Source organism: Halichoerus grypus, chromosome 13 (assembly GCF_964656455.1).
Source record: "Halichoerus grypus chromosome 13, mHalGry1.hap1.1, whole genome shotgun sequence".
Classification (NCBI taxonomy): Eukaryota; Metazoa; Chordata; class Mammalia; order Carnivora; family Phocidae; genus Halichoerus; species Halichoerus grypus.
In genome coordinates this window covers 35,734,786-35,757,295 of record NC_135724.1, presented here as the reverse complement: position 1 = coordinate 35,757,295, position 22,510 = coordinate 35,734,786, and the positions used below count along the sequence as shown (strand labels likewise).

Below are 22,510 nucleotides of genomic sequence, written 5' to 3'. Positions count from 1 at the left end.
ACCTGTAATCCTACTTCTCGGAACATATCCTAAATAATTTGAAAAAGGAAATAGCTATGCACACAAGAACACTCTGTACAGTGTGATTTATAATGGAAAATTAGAAGAAATCTATGTTTAAGAAGAGTGGTTAAAATTAAGGCATATATATGCAGTAAGACAGTGGGTTACTTTAAATGACAATTTCAAAGATTTCCAACATTAAATATGTTTAATGTTAAACTCATTAATGATGTACAAAAATATTCCATGGTATGCCATCATTACAACCTCATAAAATATTCATATATATGAACACTTAGAGAATACAGAAAAGGACATAGCATTTTGAGAAGATTGAATTGACCATTTTCCTCTACTTTAAGAATGTATTCATCATTGTATTAGACTGTCACTTTGGAATTAATTTAATGATTCTTTTTAATTTATTACAAAGTATCAAAAGCATGCAGAAATATAAAGAAAAATAAGATAAATCCCTGTGGGCATATTTTAGGTATGTGTATATTTTGTGTGTATTTACTTTCACAGTAGTGTGGTCTAGCTGTATGGATACAGTTTCTTCAGCCACCTCCTGATGCTGATGGGCATTTAAGTTGCCTCAGTTTTTCAGTTTCAAACCGTGATGTTACAAAGATTCTTGCACATGTCTCCTTAGGCATGTGTGTGAGAGTTTCTCTAGACAAGAGCGTATTGGTATGAGAGAAATTGTAGGCTTGTGAGGTTAATAATTATGTTTTATGGAGCTAAGTTTCATAACCTCTCTCGTTTTACCTGTTCTCTGGGAGAAGGGGTACCTTACATCTTTAGGTACATATTAAGAACATTTTTATGTGATTCTTAATAAAAGAAAAGCCACCATAAATTGCATTGTTAATCAGATTAACTGAAATTGGAATGAGAATCTGGAACCTTTGTGGTTAATCCATAGAGCTATGCCTTAGTTATCTAGAATTAGGGGAGTCTCATAGAATTTCAGTATCTATTTCGGTGCCATTCATACGTGATTCCTTCTGCATTGAGCCACTGTATAATGAGACTCCTGGGGTTTTCCTATTTAGGACCCCCCTGAGGCTAAATTCACTGCAGATGGATCCGTGCTGAGCTGCAGTGTATCCGGTCTGTGCTTACGTTCAGTTCTCCTGCCTGTACTTTCTCAGCATTCAGTCCTGCTGTCTCTGGTAGCCTACCCTGTTGCCAACATTGTTTTCACCAAACAGGAAGAATCACCGGGCTCCAGTGACCTCACTCATCTTGACCTAGTATAAAGTGCTGTCTTCTCTCTTGATCTACTGCTTGGATCACAGTTATCACTTCCTAATGTTCCTTGATGGTTTCTGGGAGTTGGATTTTTCTGAGCATGCTCAGCTTTTCAGGGCAGGATGATTTAGAAAAGCCAGAAGGCTTCAAGACTCTCTGCCTTTGATCCCCCTGCGATCGCAAGACCACCTACCAGCTGCCGACCCAATGGCATTGTCTGTCCTCCCAGGATCCCCCTCTCTGATGCTCCTGGCTCAGCAGAAAAAGCAGAAAAAGCAGAGCAGCTGCCCCTGCTCCCACACAAACCCCTCCTCAGCTCAGAAGGAAGCTTTTAAAATAGGACTAGCTGGTTTACCTTTTCTTCATAATAGGTAGCAATTTTACATGTGATTTTTGTTGATTGATTCTATGCCGTTTGGCTACCAATACCTCTGTTCCTCTGAACCCGATTGCACTTTGCTCGGACAGAACACACATTTTAAAGTGAGCTGCACAGTGATTTTTCCTCTCTGTGTGAGGCTGGCGCTCCCTGAGGATGTGTCTATTTTGGCTATAATCACTGGCTTACTCAGAGCTCTCTTGTCTCCAACTAGTTGCTTGTTCCATCCTATCAGAGTTTATTCTCCCCCCTCAGAAAAGTCCAGGAGAGTTCTGTCTGGGGGTGACTAGGGTCTACAGAAATGGCCCGGTATCACCTCTTCATACATTAGTAGGTGTACAGTATCCAGACCTGTGTGGCCTGAAACTAATATGACTTGGGGGTCCAAAAGTGAATATTTTAAAGAAGCACAACAGATTACAGATTATAAGAGGCTGACAGATACCATAAACATGTCAAAACCCAGAAAAAAAATCTTAATATGAAAAAAATCTTAATATTTTTATTAGTTGGCATACTAACATGCGTCTATAATACAGTTTTCCCTGCATTTTCTGGCTGTATTTCTATGTTCTTACCATCATAATGATTTCGTAATGTTTTCTACAGAGAAAGCAGGAAGATAATCCAGTCTTTGTTCTGGGTTGACTGATTGAAATTTGTTTTGTATTGATGCTTTAGGGCAGGAATCACCAGACTTTTTCCGTAAAAGATCAGATAATAAATATTTTAGGCCTTGGGAGCTTCTGTACCAACTAGTCAATTCTGCCTTTATAGGCAAAGGTAGCCCTAGGCAATATGTAAATGAACAGGGGTGACTGTGTCCTAGTAAAACTTTATTTATAAAAGCAGGCAGGTGACCAGATTTGGCCGGTGGGCTGTAATTTGTGGGGCCATAATTTGCCAACCCTTGCTTTAGACTGTTCTTTTTATCTTCACAGCTCATTCTTGGTAATCCTTTGAAAATGTCTAGGATTTTTTTTTTTTTTCAAATGGGCGTACACCTCTGTTAGTTTCATATGGGAGCTATAGGAATTGGAAGAATATACCACAAACTTCTAGCTCTTTCCATCCGAAGCGCTGGTTCTCCCACTCACATACTGTGTTGCCTCACACTCAGGTCACGTTCATATTAAGCATGACCTTAGGGTCTGGCCCTTAGGTCACACAGTCAGGTGAGTTACCCCTTTGGGCAGCAGGAACATTCTGGGGAATCATTCCTTCATCGGGATGACAAACAAAAACCTCTGTACACCAAAGAGATTGTAAACCAGGTAAATACATCCCACCAAACCCCCACTTCACCTCCCTTACCTGGATTCCCCAAATGCCCATGATCATCCTTCTACCTGCCATTCGAGAAAGGATGATGGAGGGAACCAGCGTGGAAGGCAACCACGGTCTTGAGCGATTGCTGTTAAAGTACCTTCCTCTTAAAAATTATGTGAAAATACAGGACTCTGAGAATGCATTGCTAGGGCCCCTCAAAGTCTGGGAAGGGGTCTGCAGGAGTGAGGGGCTCTGGAACATAAGCTTTATAGCATAAGTTATATTAACCCTGCAAGGGGATGTATGCTCAAACCTAACCTTACCTTTGTGGAATGGAAGTATGTATCCACTGATGAAGTTCTAGCAAGAGGCATTCTATTCAAAGGCCTATTCCTTCTAGGGCCCATGAAATATTGCAGAAAACTTTTTTTAACTGCTTATTAGTTTAGTTTGTGGGAAGTAAACTCGGTGTGTCCTTTCAATATGTCCTTGGGCAACCAGAGTAAGTGTGCTTCACCTTGGCTAGATGAATTAGCCTAAAAAGGAGGGGGGGTACACATTGCTGAAATTCTTCATTGACCTAGAAACCCTACCTGCTGTTCCTGTTAGTCATCGTGTCTTTCAGGTTGGGCTTTGCATCTAACTGGCTGGGGCCCGTTCTCCTGGAAGCTGACCCTGAAGCCAGAGCCGGCCCCAGGAGATAATGGCAGGGCCCTCGCAGGAGTGTGGAATGATGTCGGTGCCCCAGGTCCATTGGTGGAAATTGTGACAGCAGGCTGTGTCCTTTTGGATTATCCTACTTCACCTGGTAAAGCATCACCAGGAGTTACTTGAGCTTGCAAGAGACCTGTGTGTCTTGCCCTCTGTCACTTGATTCCCAATGCAACCCTGTATGAAACATCATCATCTCTTTTTTTTCAGAGGAGGGATTTGAAGCAACACAGGTCAAATCATTTGCCTGAAGTTGCTAGTTTGGTAAGAGGCAGGGCCACGTGGCCTGACACCCAGGTTCCTTGGCTTCAAAGCCCATGCTTGCGGCCACTTCTCTTCTGCTTTTCTTCCAGGATACTGTTGGGCCAGGCATCCATTCACCTCCACTCCTCACGGCCATGGGGCTCTGTCTGTTCCAGTGAGGAGGGTCCTGCCCAAATGGGCCTAGCAGAGTGCCTGGCACTTCATACTTGCTCACCATTGCTTGGTGAATGAATGCGCACGTCAGTCGTAGGGAAAGCTGAGAGAGTTGGGGCCACATGGAGAGGAAGCCCCTCACAGAGAGTGGGAAAGACCAGGGGGAGGTTTGCAGCAAAGCCGTACCCTGGTCTTCAGCAGAAACTTGTCAAAACTTTTCTTTCTTTCCCTTTTCTTTCTTTCTTTTCTTTTTTGTGAAGAGCAGCTGGTTTTTATTTTTGGTTTAAGGAAAAATCTTTAATTATAGGATACAAAGCAGTGTTTATCAACCCTTTCTTCATTTTCCTGCCCCCTAGGGACATTTTTTTCTTTTTTTTTTTTTTAAATGTTTTATTTATTTATTCATGAGAGTCAGAGAGAGAGAGAGAGGCAGAGGCAGAGGGAGAAGCAGGCTCCCCGCCTAGCAGGGAGCCCGATGCGGGACTCAATCCCAGGACCCTGGGATCATGACCCGAGCCGAAGGCAGACGCTTAACCATCTGAGCCACCCAGGCGCCCCGGGACATTTTTTTCTTAATCACCCCGTCTCTTCCCTCCCCCCACACCCCCTGCCCCGGCCTTGAAATGTTAATGCTGCAGACATACTGTGTATCTCTTACACACTGTGTCCCTGGAGAAGACCGTAAACCATCCTAATATTTACAGTATTTTTGCAACCGAGAACTGTTTTTTTTTTTTTGGTTCTTGCCCTTGTTTGAGAATGAATGGCCTAAAGTCTTTGTTTAGCTTCACTAGCTGATGACATATGAAATGCTCATAGATTTATAGGAATGAAAATAAAGTACTCATCACTGACAGCCCGTAATGACTGTTAGCATGGCAAAACAATCCAGTTCTAATGACCATGTGATTACATTTGCCAGGGAAGAGCTATTAATTAAATGGGAGTCTAATGCAGTGGCTAAGGAGACAGGATGGGTGGTAGTGGTGTCCGTGGATGCACAGCCTTGTAGCAGTCCGTCAGCTCTGCAAGGGCTGATCTAGTCGTGTGCGTATTTGCACCCAGGGACGGACTTCCGGACCTGGTAGTGCACGTGCCACCTGACTCCTAAGACATCTTAATTGCTTTTAGGATTTTCTGCTGTGGGTGTGAGGCCATTGGTTTTTATTGTTTTTTAAAAATATATCTCATGTAACATATATGATAGGTAAATAACATAACATATATATAACAAAATTTGCCATTTTAACCACTTTTAATTGTACAATTCAGTGGCATTGATTCTCTTCACAACATTGTACTGCCATCACCCCTATTTCCACAACTTTTTCATCACCCCAAACAGACACACTGTATCCGCCGAGCCATACCTTCCCATTTTCCCCTTCCTCAACCCCTTTTTTGTCTCTCTGAATTTGCCTTTTCTAGATATTTCATGTAAGATGTTTTTTCAAGGTTCATCCGTGTTGTATGTAGCATGCATCTGATAGGATTTTTTAAATGTATCCAAACCTATTTCAGCTTTATGGCATATAGATAATGGAGTGGACATGTACAATCAAAAGACGGATTTGATTATTATTTATTTTTCTCTTTAAAGGAGGTTTCATTACCTCTCTTGCTCTTCCTTCTTTGAACACCAATTTAGAGGCAACAGGTGTAAGTATGAATGAGCCACCTGAGGAAGGTTTCCAGTTCTTTGGCTATTTTGCCTATTTTGGTTTTATTTTAGGTCCTAAAATACATGTAAAATATCATAAAAATACATTTGGCACGCTTGTAATACTAATAATAAACTTAAGTTTAAGTCATATGCAAGTAACTCCTACACTGGACCCGCGTTTTTAGAACATCCTTGAAAATCCCATTGTGGGGGTCTGTAATAAAGTCCTCTGAGAAGAAACTAAGGGCTTGTCTTATTTAAAAACATTATTTACTGCATTACATGATGTTATGATTTTAAAATAATGTTTAAAAACTGAAATTTTGAAACTGTCCTTCAAACAAGATGAGGCCGGGACACCATTTCCTGCAATTTAGAGTTTTGGGAGAGAAGTAGGCTGGGCTGGTAGAAACCGGTGTCACCTGCCTTGTCCCTATCCACTCTACCCCATTGGAAAGCATGGAAAATGGTTGTTGGACATGGGAATTTGGTTTTTCCTGTGTTTGCCTTTGAGTTTGGTTTTGGTTAAAAACAAGTACTGAGAGTGAGTGAGCTGGGAGAGAGCCTAACCAAAGCACGTCTCTTAGGTCATGGTTAGTTTAGTATCCACCAGGGGTTCACATCCCTGGCTGCTCAGGAGAAATACCTGCGGAACTTTGACAACCTTGGATGCCAGATCCACACCCAGGACTGGGTGCTGGAGGTGGGGCTCTAGGGGTGGGGAGCAGTGGTTTAAGGCTTCCCAGGCAATGAGTTTCCCCTGCAGCCCTGCCTGAGAGCCCTGAGGGAGGGTCAGTGCCTGGGATACTGGCAGCCGATGTAATTACAGGGCACAGGTTCTTTATAGATGCTGCAGAGGCAACACCCTGAGGAGGGCCAGCACCTTGCAGGGGGCCAGCGGCAAGTCCCCTCTAGATGCAGATTCGATAGTAGTTGGTAGAATTTTAGTAAGTTTGGAAGTTTTAGTAAGTCAGAGCTTTTTTGTAGGAAGTTAAAATTCTAAAGATGTTGAAATTCTAAATAGGAGTGCAGAATTAGTATACTGGAATATACTTTGCTTTAATGCTCAGAAATATATTTCTGAGTTTTCTGGAGTCACATCTTGGTCGCCTGGGTCTGCAGGCCATTAGAAGTGCTCCCCCTGGTGCCAGACACTTCATATTACAGCCCCACAAAGGGCTTTGGAGTAATGTTATGAAAAGGGAGAATTTTGGAGCTGGGGGGCTTAGGAGGTCTTCAGGTTAAACCCTTCTGTCTCCCAGATGACAAAGCTGAAGTTCAGAGATGTAGTTCAACAACAGCATTGGCAAGGACTGCTGGACCATCGGCCATGTGCTGAGCTAATGCAGAACCTCATCTCATCTTTACAACTGGGGATCCAGGTGGGACTTATCTTCCATTTTACAAAGGTGTAAACTGAGGCTCAGGCTGGGTTACTTGCACTTGTTTAGAACTGGGAATTGGTGGAGGCAACATGGAAAACAGCTTCTCCCTGGGTCCCAGTTTGACGAATTTTCCTTGATGCTACGCTGTCCTGAAAGCAGAAATCGGGAAGCATCGATATACATTTTCTCTTCTCATGCCCTGGAAGCTCTGTTTTCCTGCAGTGAAGTGTGCCCCAGCCTTTAAGGTACAAGTCTGTTGCCCTCTTCTGTGAAGCCTTCTCTAATTAGGCTCATACCAACCCCACCCTTCTTTAAATTGGGGTGTTTATGAGCTCCATCCCACTTCATCCCACCCCGCTTGGGTCTTAGTGCTCTCTCCAAGCCCCGAGCCTCTGGCCTCTGTCATCCCAGGGTAGAGGTAAGCCACTCAGGGGGTGGTAACCCTTGTGTTTTGCTGCCTGCATGTCCCCTCCCTAGGTCAGGGGGAGGAGCTGCTTCTCCGGAGGCCCTCTCAAGCAAGCCCTTGTCACGGACACATGGTGCTACCCCGGGTCCCTGTAGGGAAGTGCAGCGTGTAGATGGAGGACAGGAGATGAGCAGGAGGGGCGGGTCACTGCTGGGCCTGTGGAGTCTCTGATTTAGTTCATCTCTGGCTCCAAGATGCCTTGGGAAGGGTATGCACGTCTGCTCTGAGGTCACTGGCTATAAGTTCTGGAAGATCATCATAGAGCGCATCATTAGAGTGACTCCTCTTTTCATAGAGAAGTGAGGGGGTCTGCCAAAACTTTTTAGAAGCTCAAAAGCTGCTAATGTATTAAGCCTATCTTTATTCTTTTGGTTTCTTCTTATCTAAAAAAAATGGGGGACTGTGGGATGGCAGAGACTGAGAGGCCAGGAGCCTAGGTCTACTGAGGCCAGAGCAGCCCTGGCAGTAACGAGGCTGGTTCTGTACGGATGGCTTGTGAAGGCCTTTTAAACTTTGAGCGTGAGAAACTGGGGTTTGAACTTTGCTGCTGGTTGGAAGATGAAGGAATAGGCCAGCAACAAATTGGTCCCGTGTGACTACTATTGGACGCGGACGGGGCTTGGCTGAATAATGACCTGGTGGGAAGGTCTATCAGAAAGAACCATGCCAATGATCCTGTTCTAGGGAACCTGGGTGGAAGGCCCTCCTCCCTTCTCTGGGTCTTACTGGTGAAGCTTGCAAGTGTTAAGCAAGGCTCTTAGGCCTGATTTATTTTAAAACTTATCTTGGGCACCTTTTGGGCCTTCAGGGGTGAAGGGAGGTTAGTCATTTTTCTAAGAGTGCTTCGGAAAATTTGCATTGCAGATCCTGCTAGATGTCAGCTGGGGACTCAAAACTTTGACACCTTGTTGGAGCTCTTTGTGTTGATTACATTCTTGTCTCCAGTTTAGAATTGGCAGCTTATTTTCCTTAATTTTCATGCGGTAATCAGTGTTGAAAGAGTATTGCTTTGACAGTTGCCCTTGGGGGAAAACTGGGCCCAGGCTTGTTATTGAGGGCAGACAAGCATAATAATAACTCAGACTCCAAGGTCTCCACTTAGCTCCAAGAATGTCACCATTATCAACCTCTTTTCCCTATTTCCTGTGGACTTTGGTGAATAATGGAAATTGGGGATTGGCAAATCCATTCCAGAATTAAGAAGAGTAAGTTTTAATGGCCTGATTCAAAGAAGTTGAAATCTGGTGTTTGAGATGAATTAGCCCTTCCCCGAAGATAAGGTTTTAGTGGTAGCAGTGGTCTTCCCCTCTCCGGAGAGAACTTTGATTTAAGCAGTCTCACTGCAGAGTGTCGAAGCCTCCACTGGGTTCTGGTTGAAGAAAGCCGGGTCAATCTGGGTCTTACGTCTACTTCCAGGAGGGGCTGATGGGACGTGGCCACGCGGCCACCTCCATCTTCACCCCCCAGTGAGCCAGTTACAGGTCACCCTCCCCCACCTGCAGAAAAGAACTTCGTGACCAGTAATAGCTGTTAGGAGCAGACAGTTGCCCTTGTGGTGAGGCAGGTTTTCTTTAATTTTTCGTAGAGCGTATTTTTCTCTACTTTGGGTTAAGTAAATAGCGATGTGCAGTCACATTTTCAAATGGTAAAATATCTTAGCAAATGGCTGTAGCACAGGCTTTCCTTCCTCCTGCTTTTGTGAAGAAAAACCAAGAATGGATAAGTGCAATACATAAGTCTGGAGATGTAACGGACAAGCCTGACCCTCCTTACCGCTGTGTTAAATTCCTGAAACAGACAGAGAGTAGGTTTCGGGTGCTCTGAGCACACACAAATGTTAACCGTGTGAGGAGACGTGTTAATTAGCTTGACTGGAGTCGTCATTTCACTGCGTGTATATCTACCAAATCATCATGTTGTACACCTTAAATACACCCATTTTTTTTAATTCAAAAATTTTAAAAAGCTCAGAGAAAGAGAACGATAAACTACACAGTATACAATGTAAACAATTAATTTGGGTAAAATGTATACAAGTAAAGAAGGGTTCCTTGTGCTATTCCTGTAACTTTTTTATAATTTTGGAATTATACAAAATGAAAAGTTACCCAAACGTGCAAAACAAAACAAAACAAAAAAACAACAACAAAAAAAACCCAGTAGGAAGGTGATGTAGAAAGGTAAATTGAAATACTCTGACTTCAGTGGGAGGAATCTTTTGTTTTCATGATGGAACTGTAGGGTCAACTACGTAAGTGGATACTTAGTTTACAAACCAAGCCTTATCTAGTACATAAATGGGCTCTTTTGGAGTAAATCGTGTGATACAGCCATAGTTATAACAGCACTTTAAACAACAACAACCACCTTGCTTTTAAAATACGTAGGCCTAAATTGTATGAACTCCCCTAAGAAGGTAATGTAGCTCCTGAATCTCTGTGTCTGTTTCCAGAACACGTGTGACCTATAATGTCCCTGTAATACTGAATAAGAGGAAAGAATGGGTAAAGGGTTTGTTAAAAGACTACATGGGGCAGGAATGTTTGAGCAATTTGTTTAAAACGTCTGAGTGATGGGCGCCTGGGTGGCTCAGTTGGTTAAGCGACTGCCTTCAGCTCAGGTCATGATCCTGGAGTCCCTGGATCGAGTCCCACATCGGGCTCCCTGCTCGGCGGGGAGTCTGCTTTGCCCTCTGACCCTCCCCCCTCTCATGTGCTCTCTCCCTCTCATTCTCTCTCTCTCAAATAAATAAATAAAATCTTTAAAAAAAAACAAAAAAACGTCAGAGTGATTCTGCCAGGAAGGAATTACCTTCCAGCTTCTTGCATGGCATTTTTGGCATCTTTGGCCAAAGGAAAGGACATGAACAGGCAGGCAAATACCCAATTTGGAATTGTTTTCTTGTATGTCTCTGGGGTGTAAGAAATTCTTTTTTTTTGGAAAAACTACATCTAGCTCCAGTCTGTGGAATGAATGTATATTTTATATATTTTCTTAGGTGCGAGGCGTAGGTAACGAATTCAGGGTTGCTAGGCTTAGTGTAGAAGCCCTTAGATGGTGGCAGAAGGTTCAGAGGCACAGGAGCCCAGGTGGTCTGGGCCAGAAGGCAGGCAGGTTGGCTGGGGAGGTGAGGGGCCCAGGCCTCATCTTGAGGTAGGAGAAGCCAGAAGGTTTTCCAGCTTCAGCTGACATGTTTGACGCTTTGGAAAATTGGGTGGTAACAACACCTACCTTGGATTAGCTAAAGAGTGGGAGTCAAGGTAGGGACACCAGCTGGGATCAGCAGTTGCTGTAATTCGAGAAAGACAACGAAAGCAGGACCTGAGGCAGTGATGGAAGACAAGATGAATTTGCAGCCTGTTTCAGAAGACAAATTGAGGGAATTAGGTGACTCATTGGATGGAGGTGGAAGATAAGGGAAGGAGTCTAGAGGAGTAGATTCTAAACTTTTGTGGCTGGACACCTACAGGAAAGAAAATTCCTATTATAGTAGAATAAAAATAGTCCTTATTTGAATAAATGAAATGCACTCTATTTTCTATTCTGTTTCCCGAAAAAAAATATATTGCTGGTCCAGATTCACTAGGTTGATTTCATAACTCCCTAGGGGTGTTTGAAGATGCAGGTTTGCACCTGAGCTCCAGTATCTAGCCTGGGTGACCGGGTGCTGTGTGCAGTAGGCAGGGTGGGGTAGGGGATCCAGTGTTAAGGTGGGGGAAGCAGTCAAAATCTAGCAAAGCACCTGGGAATTATCTGTTGACCATGTTAGGATTCCTTTCACGAGCTACTTGGAGTAAAAGACCCCTAGCTTTTAAAAAAGGAAGGAAAATAAAAGAGGAAGGAAGGAAAGTTAAAATGAGGGAGGAGGGAAGAAGGAGAAAGGATGGAGAGAGAAAGGATTGAAAACCATGGGGTTAGACCTCAGAGGCCAAGCTCTGGTGGACACGTCTCCCCCCACACACCTCATAGGACACACTCTCTCCAGGCCACCTTCTGTGTCACTGCTGCAGTTCTCACTCTAAAAGCAGAGGAGGGAGAAGATGCGGTTCTGGGTGAGATGGAATGAGCACACGCAACCCCGTCTCTCTCATTAAATGCAAGCGTAAACCTGGGGCAAACACATAGGGCAAGTACTCAAGGACTCTGAAGAGTAAATGGCAGGTGGAGGGAAGAAGTTTAGATTTTGAAATAGAATTGAACTGATGGTACTTTTAACATTTTTCTTGTATTCTCTGGTCTGGACTCCGATCAGCCTGAAACCCAGAAGTGGGCATTCATGTGGACAGAGAGCATTCCAGAAGAAGCCTTCTGCTTTTGGCTTGAGTAGGAGGAGAAAGGACTCCAAACACTCAGAGTACAAAAGTTGCCCATGTTTCTAATTCCTTTCTGTGTTACGTTGCACCCCAGCCCCTAGGTAATGCCAGGGTGAGAACAGCCAGGGCAGTGTGCAAACAGCAGGGGCCTGCAACACCCGAAACTTGGAGGGAGGCATAACCTTTTTCTCTGATAGAACTGTGGTCACAGGAGGGTTCAGGTAAACACCTGTTGTTTTTTACCCTTGGTTCTCCCACAGCTTGGCTCCAGATGAGGACGTAGTCACAGAAAATAAGAGGCATAATAGGGTATATGATGGCCCAGTGTTCTGGCTGAAGGATTAGGATGGGGAGTCCCGGGGAACCTAAAAGTATCAGGGAGATAATGAAGGAGAGGCTCAGGAAAGTTACCTGGAGACTTTTTCTTAGGAAGCCCTGGGTTCTCACAGACTGTACATGCATGAATCTGACCCTGCACGGCATACTGGAGAATCTGAGAATGAAACAACAAGGTAGGTCATGTCCAAGTCTCAAACTGGATGGGACACATGCAGGATCGATCCAAAAAGCACAGTAAGAACTTTGAAAACGGAACTGGCTTTAGAACCAGAGCCCATGACAGGCAGGTCAGAACTTGTGGCTTGAGTTGAACCAGGCTAATTGCCTGCTTAGACAAAAATGTCAACATTTTCTGGAATATTTAAACAAAACCCAGAGTCTTAAAATTTTCAAAGTGTCCAGGAAATAGGCCAGAATTACTTGGCATACAGTAAACTAAGAAAATCTCAACTTGCATGGGAACAGATAAATCAACAGACCCCAGTGCCAAGGCAACATAGATATTAGATTTTTCAAATACTTTAAAGCAGCCATTCTAAAAATGCATGAGGAAGAAAGGTGACACTTAGATAGAAAGTCTAAGCAAAGAAAGATACAGAAGATCTAAAGAAGAACCAGATTGAAAATATAGGAATGAAAAATACAATAACCAAAATAAAAAGATCACTAGATGGACTCAATAAATGATTAGAAATGATAAACCTGACTTTAGATGCACCATTAATTAAACATGACTGGCTTAATCATGGCAGTTAAAAGGCAGAGATAATCAAAATGAAAACACAGGACCCAGCTAAATGCTGAAATCCACTTTAGTTATAACGCTATAGGTAGTTTTAGAGCAATGGGATACAGAAATAAATACCATGCAAACGTTAATCAAAAGAAGGCCATGTTAACATCAGAGAAAGTAGACTTTGAAGAAGAATTAAAAAAACGGAAGGGACAAAGAAGGACATTGTAATGATGAAAGGGTCAGTTCACCCAGAAATGAAAAATGTGTAGAGCCTCAAAATACATAAAGCAGAAACTTAAATAAGAAATGAAAAATGGTCAGTTACAGTTGGAGACTTTAATATTCCTCTCTTTGGTAATCCATAGAACTGGTAGACTGAAAACTAGCAAAGCTATGGAGGAACTAAACAGCCCCCCACCCCCACCCCAGCCAACCAGCTCTAACTGAGAATCTTAGCGTACTCCAACCAACTATAACAGAGTACACATGCTCTTCTAGTGTAAGTGCAAAACATTTACCAAGATGAACTGCATCCCAGGTCATAAGGCAGACTATAGCAAATTTAAAAGAAAGCCATATGATAGGTTTTCTGATCGTAATGGAATTAAACTAAAATTACAAAGATAACAAGAATATTTCCATATGCTTAGTAATTAAACAGCGTACTTCTAAATAATCCCTGTGTTGAAGAGAACTTCTCAATGGAAATTAGAAAGTATTTTGAACAAATTGGAAATAAAAATATCAGAAATTGTGAGATGCAGTTGAAGTAATGCATGGAGGGAAATTTTTAGCATTGCATGCTTATATTAGGGGAAAAAAATAAAAACATTCACCTTAAAAAACCAGAATAAAAAAAAAAAGAAAAACCAGAGCAAGTAGAAGGAAAGAAATAATAGAGTAGAAATTAATGAAATTGAAAACAGAAAATAAGAAATCAGTGAAACAAAAAGATAAATTTTTTTAAAAGAAAAATGACCAGCAATAATGATGGGAAAAAAAAAGTCACTATTTGCCAACATCTGGAATGAAGAGAGGATATCATGACAGATCCCACAGACATTAAATGAGTAATAGAATACTATAAACTATTCTAAGCACATAAAATTGATAACTTAGATGAAATGGACCAATTCCTTAAATATCACACACTGCCAAAGCTCCCACAAGGTGAAATGGATAACCTGATAAGCCCTGTTTTAACTATTATTAACAGTGTCTACTAAAGAAATTTAATTTGCAGTTACCAATGTTCTTAAAAAGGAATCTCCAGACCCAAATAGTTTCCAGGTGTATCTAAACATTTAAAGACAAAATAAAACCAATTTTATATGATCTCTTCCAGCAAATAGAAGTGCAGGGAATGCTTCCCAAAATGCTTCATTTTATAAGGCCAGAATTACCATGATATGAGATTCAAAGGATACTACAGCCAATACCTCTCATGAACCAAGAAGCAAAAATCCTCAGCAAATATCAGTAAATGCAGCAATATATAACAAGAAAAATGCACCATGGCCAAGAGGGAATGCAAGGCTGGTTCAAATATTTGAAGTTCACTCTGTGTAACCCACCACATTCACAGCATGAAGAAAAACCACATGATCATATTAGATGAAATAGAAAAAGCATTCGACAAAATTCAGCATCCACTTAATAAAAAACTTTAGCAAACCAGAAATTGGGGGAAACTTCTTCACCTTGATAAAGGGCAATGTAAAAAAAAACCTACAGCTAATATAATTGTGAAAGACTAAATGCCTTCCCCCAATTATTGAGAAGAAGCAAGGGTGTCCACTTTTACCACTTCTGTTGAACTTTGTACCGAAAATCTTAACCATTGCAGTCAGGCAAAGTGGGCAAAGGGGAGGATATAGTTTGGGAAAGAAAAAATGAAATTGTTCTTGGTCACAGACAGCATGACTGTCTAAGGAGAAAGTCTCAAAAATCTACAAAAACAAAACCTAAAAATTCCTAGAATTAATACATTTAACAAAGTTACAGAATACAAGGTCAACACACAAAAATCAATTTTATTTCTATATGCTAGTAATAAGCAGTTGGGAATGGAGAAGTTTCCAAAATAGAATTTCTCGTAGCTCCAAAAAATGTGAAAAGCTTAAAATTTAGCAAAAAGTCACATACAGAATCTGTAAACTACAAAGCACTGATCAAAACAATCAGATGATTTAAATTAATAGACATGATAGCTCATGAATTAGAAGAGTCAGCGTAGCCAAGGTGTCAGTTCTTAAAGTTTACCTAGAGACTTCATGTATTTCTCATAGTGCTTTCAGAAAGATTTTTTGTAGATTTAGGCAAGCTGTTTCTAAAATTTATATGAAAAGGCCAAAGGACAGGAACAGCCCAAACAATTTTGAAAAAGAGTGAAATTGTAGGAATCATATTACCTGATTATAAGACTTACTCTAAAGCTATGGTAATCAAGATAGTGTGTTATTGGCAAAGGGATAGACGGACGAATGGAACAGAGTCCAGAAATAGACCCACACAAACAGAGACAGTTGATTTTTTTTTTTTTTTTTTGCCAATTTGCAAAAGCAATGAAATAAAACAGAATAGTCTTTTCAAAAGGTGTTAGATCAAATGGACATCTGTATGGGGAAAAAAAATCTCCTTCTAAACTTAACAATTTACACAAAGATTATCCTCAAATGGATCATATATTTAAAGAAATAAAACTACAAAATGTTTAGAGAAAAATACAGGAGAACATTTTTATGACTTGGCCTGAGGCAGAGGGTCTACTCCCCTACTTGGTGTCTTTGAGATTCTTTCATGGTGTGCTTCTGTTCAGTAGATAAGGGATTGACTTCAGTGAGGTAGTTGAAATGACTAACATTTTTGAGCACTTACTCTGAGTCAGGCATTGTTCTAACTCAATCCCTACAACACCCCTGTGAAATGGATACTGCAATATTACTATCTCACTTTTCGGATGAGGAAACCGAAGCACAGATATTCATTAAGTATGCTTAGAGCAAAGTCCACCCATGGCAGAAGGACAGATGCTCTGGGCAGTCTGTTTTCAGACCTGGGCTATTACCCACCACTGTGTTCCGACAGTCTCCTCTTTCTCATCCTTTTGAAATGCAGATCACTGCTTTTCATGGCTCCTATGATCCAGGCCCTCTCCTTTTTCTTTCTGTGTTTTATTCACCGGCCCACATTAGGTTGGTGGGTTTCAGAGATTGAATCAACGTGATATTAACCCACTTAAATCTATTTAGCGCCCTCTTGTGTCTGCAGTGGATTTGACAGGAAGCCGTGCTTTCGCGTAGGGGCTAGGGGACAAAAGATCTAGTGGGAAAATTTTGATCAAAATATGACAAATCAGTGTGATCAGAATCTTGAATTCCATTAGACATGAACTTTCTGGTGAGTTACCTCCAGTGTGATTTGTTAATAAGAATAGAATCTTGGAGGGAAGCTGGTCACAGAAAACTTACAGAAATTCCAGTTGGCTTTAAATCTCAGTTGGCAGCCTTTTGTAGAAGGTCCTTGGCCTTTTGGGCTTCTTTTAGCACTGAGGCCAGGCCCTGGGCAGTTAGGGTAAAGACCTCCATTCCCAGCTGTTCAGCCTTAGGGGCAGGGTCCTCTCAAAGGATGCATCTCCCCAAAGGCAGAAGAGTAGATGGCTTCCCCCATGCCTTTAGGCTAATTTAGAGGCAGGTGTTAAAATCTGCCTCTGGATTTGCTTCTTCAACAGTGGAACTAGAATGGGAAAAGGACAGAGGTGCACACTTCTCTTCCCTGGAGAATTGCCAGTTTGTTTTGAGTGGGAGAGGAGGAAAAAAGGGGGGACAGGGGAAAAATGGGGTAGAATGTACTGAATTCTCAGAGCTATTCCTGAAGTGGGGGCTGTAGCTTCCCGAGGGAGGGAGGAGCACGTTGAGAGGGATGAGCTAGGAAAAAAATTCTGTAAACCAAGAAGAACACCTGACACTTTATATTATACAGTCTTATTTTGTTCCTTTTGTATATTTATTTACTTTTTTATTGTAGACATAATTGATGCCCATAATGGAAAAACAAAAACATATCCAAAGAATAGGTACCCAGCCATAAGCTTACTATTTCATGTGTTTTCCTTCCCTTCGATGCATGAAGACTTGAGTGTTTTATTGCATAATGTCATGTTTATAATTTTCTACTTTTTAATTATCAGGAACACTTTAAAAAAATTTTTTATTGTTATGTTAATCACCATACATTACATCATTAGTTCTTGATGTAGTGTTACATGATTCATTGTTTGTGCATAACACCCAGTGCTCCATGCAGAACGTGCCCTCCCTAATACCCATCACCAGGCTAACCCATCCCCCCACGCCCCTCCCCTCTAGAACCCTCAGTTTGTTTCTCAGAGTCCATCGTCTCTCATGGTTCGTCTCTCCCTCCGATTTCCCCCCCCTTCATTCTTCCCCTCCTGCTATCTTCTTCTTCTTCTTTTTTTTCTTCTTAACATATATTGCATTATTTGTTTCAGAGGTACAGATCTGTGATTCAACAGTCTTGCACAATTCACAGCACTCACCATAGCACATACCCTCCCTAATGTCTATCACCCAGCCACCCCATCTCTCCCACCCCACCCCCCACTCCAGCAACCCTCAGTTTGTTTCCTGAGCTTAAGAATTCCTCATATCAGTGAGGTCATATGATACATGTCTTTCTCTGATTGACTTATTTTGCTCAGCATAACACCCTCCAGTTCCATCCACATCGTTGCAAATGGCAAGATCTCATTCCTTTTGATGGCTGCATAATATTCCATTGTGTGTGCACACACCACATCTTCTTTATCCATTCATCTGTCGATGGACATCTTGGCTCTTTCCACAGTTTGGCTATGGGTTAGGACATAACATATGTAGTCATTTACCAAAGCTGAGTTCTAGAACTATGATAGGTATTTAAGTCCTAGTTAATTTTAATATTACAGGTGACACTTCAGTGACTCTCTTTGCTGCCGCTTCATTTTTTTCCCCTGACGGTTATTTCCTTAGGACAGATTCCTGAAATTGCCACAACAGGGAAGAGCTTAGGGAGGACTTTCAGGCTCCCAGTACTAACATAAAGGAGCCTGCCCACCCTGCACCTGGCTGCAGGTGGGCTCCCCCCTTGGTATCGATGGGGTTTTTAGAGTACATTCCTGTACTCTTCAGAGCCTTGTTTTTGGGTTTTTTTGTTTGTTTGTTTGTTTTTTCTCTCAAGTGGGGGTAACAATACCCACTGCAGAGGGCTATTGTATTAATAATGCATATAAAATGCCCCCTCAGAGCGTGGCACACAGTGGGCATTAAATGGAAACAATTTAAAACAGTTACAGCACTAAGTAGCCTTGTTACAAGATTTGTATCCGTTTGCCTTGCCACCCGTAATGCAATGCGTGAAGTTACTTGTTTAACTCTCTAGCATTTGATACCTAATTATTTTTTAAAAAATATTTTTGCTGATTTAACTGAAAATGCTACCTCATTGTTTTAATTTTTTTTATTATAGTGATGATTGACAAATTTGTGTTATTGTAAACTAGCTCGTCATCTCTTATGAAATGCTTTTGACCTTTTCTCTTGGCATTTAGTATTTTCTTATCAATTTATGAATTACTTATACAATAAATTATCTAAACCTTTATCACATTTGCTGTCATGTCCATTTAGCTATTGTATCTTTACATTAAACTTGGCTTTCTTTATATGTTCCACCTTTCTTATGAAGATGAGAAAGTGGTTGTAATTGTGATCTCTTCATAGTAAATTCTGTAGATGAATTTTTAATCAGGTCTCTATTCCTTGCAAATGATGACAGTATTATGTATTCATTTCCAACCATCCTACATTTCATTAATTTTCATGTCTTTTAAATTTGCCTGAAATTCTATAACAGGGCTAAATAATTATGGGGATTGGTGGGCGTCATCTTTTAGTTTTCCTGATTTTAATAGGAGTATCTCCAGTGTTTCACCATTAAATAGAATATGAATCTGTTATTTTCAAAAATACAGTGTTTTTTGTGTCAAGAAAATACTCAATTTTTTAAAATTTTGAGTTTTTGCATACTTAAGAGCATCATTTTTCTCAATGATTCTGTGGTTTTGTTTGATCTTTTGTTGGCTAGGATAATAAGTATTTTTTAACATCACATATATTTCTATGCATGCAGTTAGTGTCTACTCACTATTTTGTGCTTTACTATTTTCATTCAGCAACATTTTCCGATGACCTATATATAAACGTGTGTGTGTGTGTAAGAAACAAAAGAATGGAAGAAGATAGATCCATATATTAAGAATGATTATCCTTAAATTATGGGATTATGAGTTATTTTCACTCTTCTATATTTTCCAATTTTCTGCAATGAGATGTCCTACTGTGACCAGGAAAAAAAGTGTTGCCTAAAAATGTCAATCCTGTGCCAATTAATTATGGGTGAAAGAAGATTTGGGAGGTCACGCATGATTTAAGGAAACTTATTCAGCATATGTAACTTCTGTTTGTTCATTATCTAGAATCCAAATGGCTTTTTTGTATTAAGGGAACTGAAAAATTAGAATTAATAATCTTTTTTAAAAAGGTAGTAAAATGACCTGTATTTTCTTTCTGGTGAATAAAGATAATATGTAGTGACTGTCTTTTCCTTAACTAGGAATTTGGGACTTGGTGTCTGACAAATGCTTTTTTTTCATGCTTTCTGACATTTTTTTAAATCTGAAAAGTCTTTTAAAGGAATTGCAAATAATAAAACATATATTTATCTCTTATCTAAAGGATTAAAATTGTATGAGCTCAGGATGGTCCCATAGCATCTGAGACCTGCCAGGTTGCTTTTTAAAAACTTGATTTTTCCTCTTGGCCCCAGTGGGAGGCCCCAACCCAGACACCATCCGAGGGATATGGTTGCCCCGTCTGGGATTGCACACAGATATAGAAACATAAAAACATGCATTTATACATCAAGACACACAGAAGCAACAATCACTAGATTTGGTACCTTAATTGCATCTTCCAGACACCAGGAATAGCCCTTGCTTCCTCTGCTATGGTCAATGCTTTCTCTCTGAGATGAGATTCAGCTAATTTCAGAGCTCAGGAAATCTCTTCAGGTTTGGTTCGTGACACACTGTGTACTTAAAGTATGAAAATCTCAACCAACATTATGATCACTGAAGATTACATGTACATATAAAACCATAATGTCTCCTCCTTTTTCTCTTCTCTTCTGTAGCTTTGGGCCAGATTATGTTGTATGTGGATGGGATGAATGGAGTAATAAACCACAATGAAACCATTCAGTGGCTATACACGCTCATTGGGTCAAAGGTAAGAGAAGGTTATAGTTGAATGTTTTATTCAGTTTGCATGTCATACACCTTTCTTTTGATTCTCCTCTCTGAGATGGTTTTGCAGAAAGAAATTCTGTTGAGCTTGGTTCCAAGCCCTGTAACAGTACAAGCGAGGACTACTATTTTATAGATATAAAAATACACTCAAATTGCAAAAAGCTTTTGAATTTTTAACGCATTTTATGTTTTCTTCTTTTAAGCTTTAATCAGATGCTTTCGGCACCTCTGGTTTTTAGTGCTTAATTAAAAGATTGTACCATACATACAGTATCGATCTTAGCTGCTCTGTTTCATCTTCATGTATGTTCAGTTACTTAAGGACATACTTTTGTGTTGTACATATGTCTATGCTTATTCCTATATGTAGTTAAAGGAATGTGAGACCACCTTTCAACTCTGCCATCAGTTAGAAAAGTAACTAACATTGAGTAAAGATTGACCAGGCACCAGGGACCTTAGTAGGTGCTTTACAAGCATTATCTCCTTTAATCCACAGAAGACCGTGATAAGATAAATAATGTTACCCCATCTCATAGTTGAGAAAGTAGTGCTTCGTTAGGAGAACACTCTCATTTCCCCCGCGGATCTTGGCACGTGGTGACTTTATCCAAGCATGACGTGGCGTGAGACCCCCGCCTTCTGGAAACGCTCCACTAAGGAAACAGACCTACCCGTCACTTGAGGTGTACCGGAAGCTGGGCAAGGCTCTGGTGTGTTCCTCCCTGGGTCCTCACATGGGAGACCCATTTGGAGGGGGGCGGATTGAGGAGGAGTGAGGAGGGGTCCTGTCTTGAGCAGGTGCAAATGAACCCAGGCTGGAGTGTGGTCAGATTTGGGGTGAGGGTGGGTGGGGCATCGTGGAGGAGATCTAAGTGACTGTCGTGGGCAACAGGGTCAGGCGGAGCGGCGTCTAGAGGGCCTGGATGGGCGACTTGAACCTGGCTTACACAGGTCACAGAATCAACATAACATTCTGGGGGTCCCTGGAGAGCATGTGGTCAGCCCAAACTGTTCCCCATCCCCGTACATGCTCCCACACCCACTTTGGAAAGCCTATCAAGGCTGGTGTGCGCTAGCCTCTAGCTCAACCTCTCCCGTTACCTGCTTCCCGAAGACTCTGCTATACCTCAGGAATGAGTGCTCAGCCCTGATTTGACTTTGGAGAACAGATCCCGTTTGGGGTTTATGGTCCTCACAGACTTCCAGAGTCTTGGTGATGGCGCCCTTGTGTCGTGGGAGGGGACTTTTCTCTGTGACTGGCGCTGATATTCAGGACTCCTTGGGTCCCAGATCCGTGGTTGACCCTTACATCTCCCTCTCAGTTTTCCTTTTCCTCATATTACTGATGATAGATTCCCCCCACCCCAATTCATAATAGAAATAGCCATGGTTTCTCCCAGAAGACTGACAATCTTTTCTTCTCTCTCTCTCTTTTTTGTGTTTGGCTTTGTTTTCTATGGAAAATGGAAATGACTGTTTACAAACTGCTGTGGGTGACCTTAGATGCTGAATGTAATGCTGGCTTTGCCAGGTTGATTTAGCCAGGCTGAGGGAAGATTTATATCTCCTATCCTGTTTCAGTGTTTTCTGTTCTTTCCTCATGCTGGGAGCCTTCCCCAACCTTCACGTTCATTTGGAAGCTGCTCCCTTCCCAAGGCTCTCTGGATGGTCTCGAGGACCCCACAGTCTAGGGAGATGGAAGGAGATTCTGCAGTAGAGATGGACTTCTGGCAAATGTTGTAGATGAATAAAGAAATCTTTGGGGGCACCTGGGTGGCTCAGTTGGTTAAGTGTCTGACTCTTGATTTCGGCTCGGGTCATGATCTTGTGGTTGTGAGATCGAGGCCCGCGTTGGGCTCTGTGATGGGCATGGAGCCTGCCTAAGATTCTCTCTCCCATTCCTGCTGCCCCTCCCCTCCCCCCACCTCAGAAAAAAAATCTTTGTAGCTTTATTACAGCTGTGATGAAACACCAATAGCCAGCACTATTTCTAAAAGGAAGTAAAATCTAACATACTTACAGTAGGAAACACGACAGTCTTTTAGCTCATCAGCAGGAAGGGCATAGAGTGCAGGCAAAATCTAGGTGGTGGGACTGAAGGAAGGGAAGGAGGATACAGACGGAAAGGCACAAAGAAGGAGGGGGAGATGGAGAAAAGTGAGAGGAGAGACCCCAGGGGAGGAAAAGAAAGAGAAAAAGGAAA

General features: G+C 41.6%; 1 protein-coding gene across 7 annotated transcripts in view; it reads left to right on the top strand.

Annotated features, from left to right (window-relative positions):
- FHOD3 (formin homology 2 domain containing 3) overlaps window positions 1-22,510 on the top strand; it is a 445,553-nt gene that overhangs the window by 238,573 nt on the left and 184,470 nt on the right. For all 7 annotated transcript variants that reach the window (XM_036095752.2, XM_036095751.2, XM_036095756.2 and 4 more), the window contains exon 6: window positions 20,190-20,284. In XM_036095752.2, the coding sequence (XP_035951645.1) occupies window positions 20,190-20,284 (95 nt within the window). The remainder of the gene's footprint in view (window positions 1-20,189; window positions 20,285-22,510) is intronic.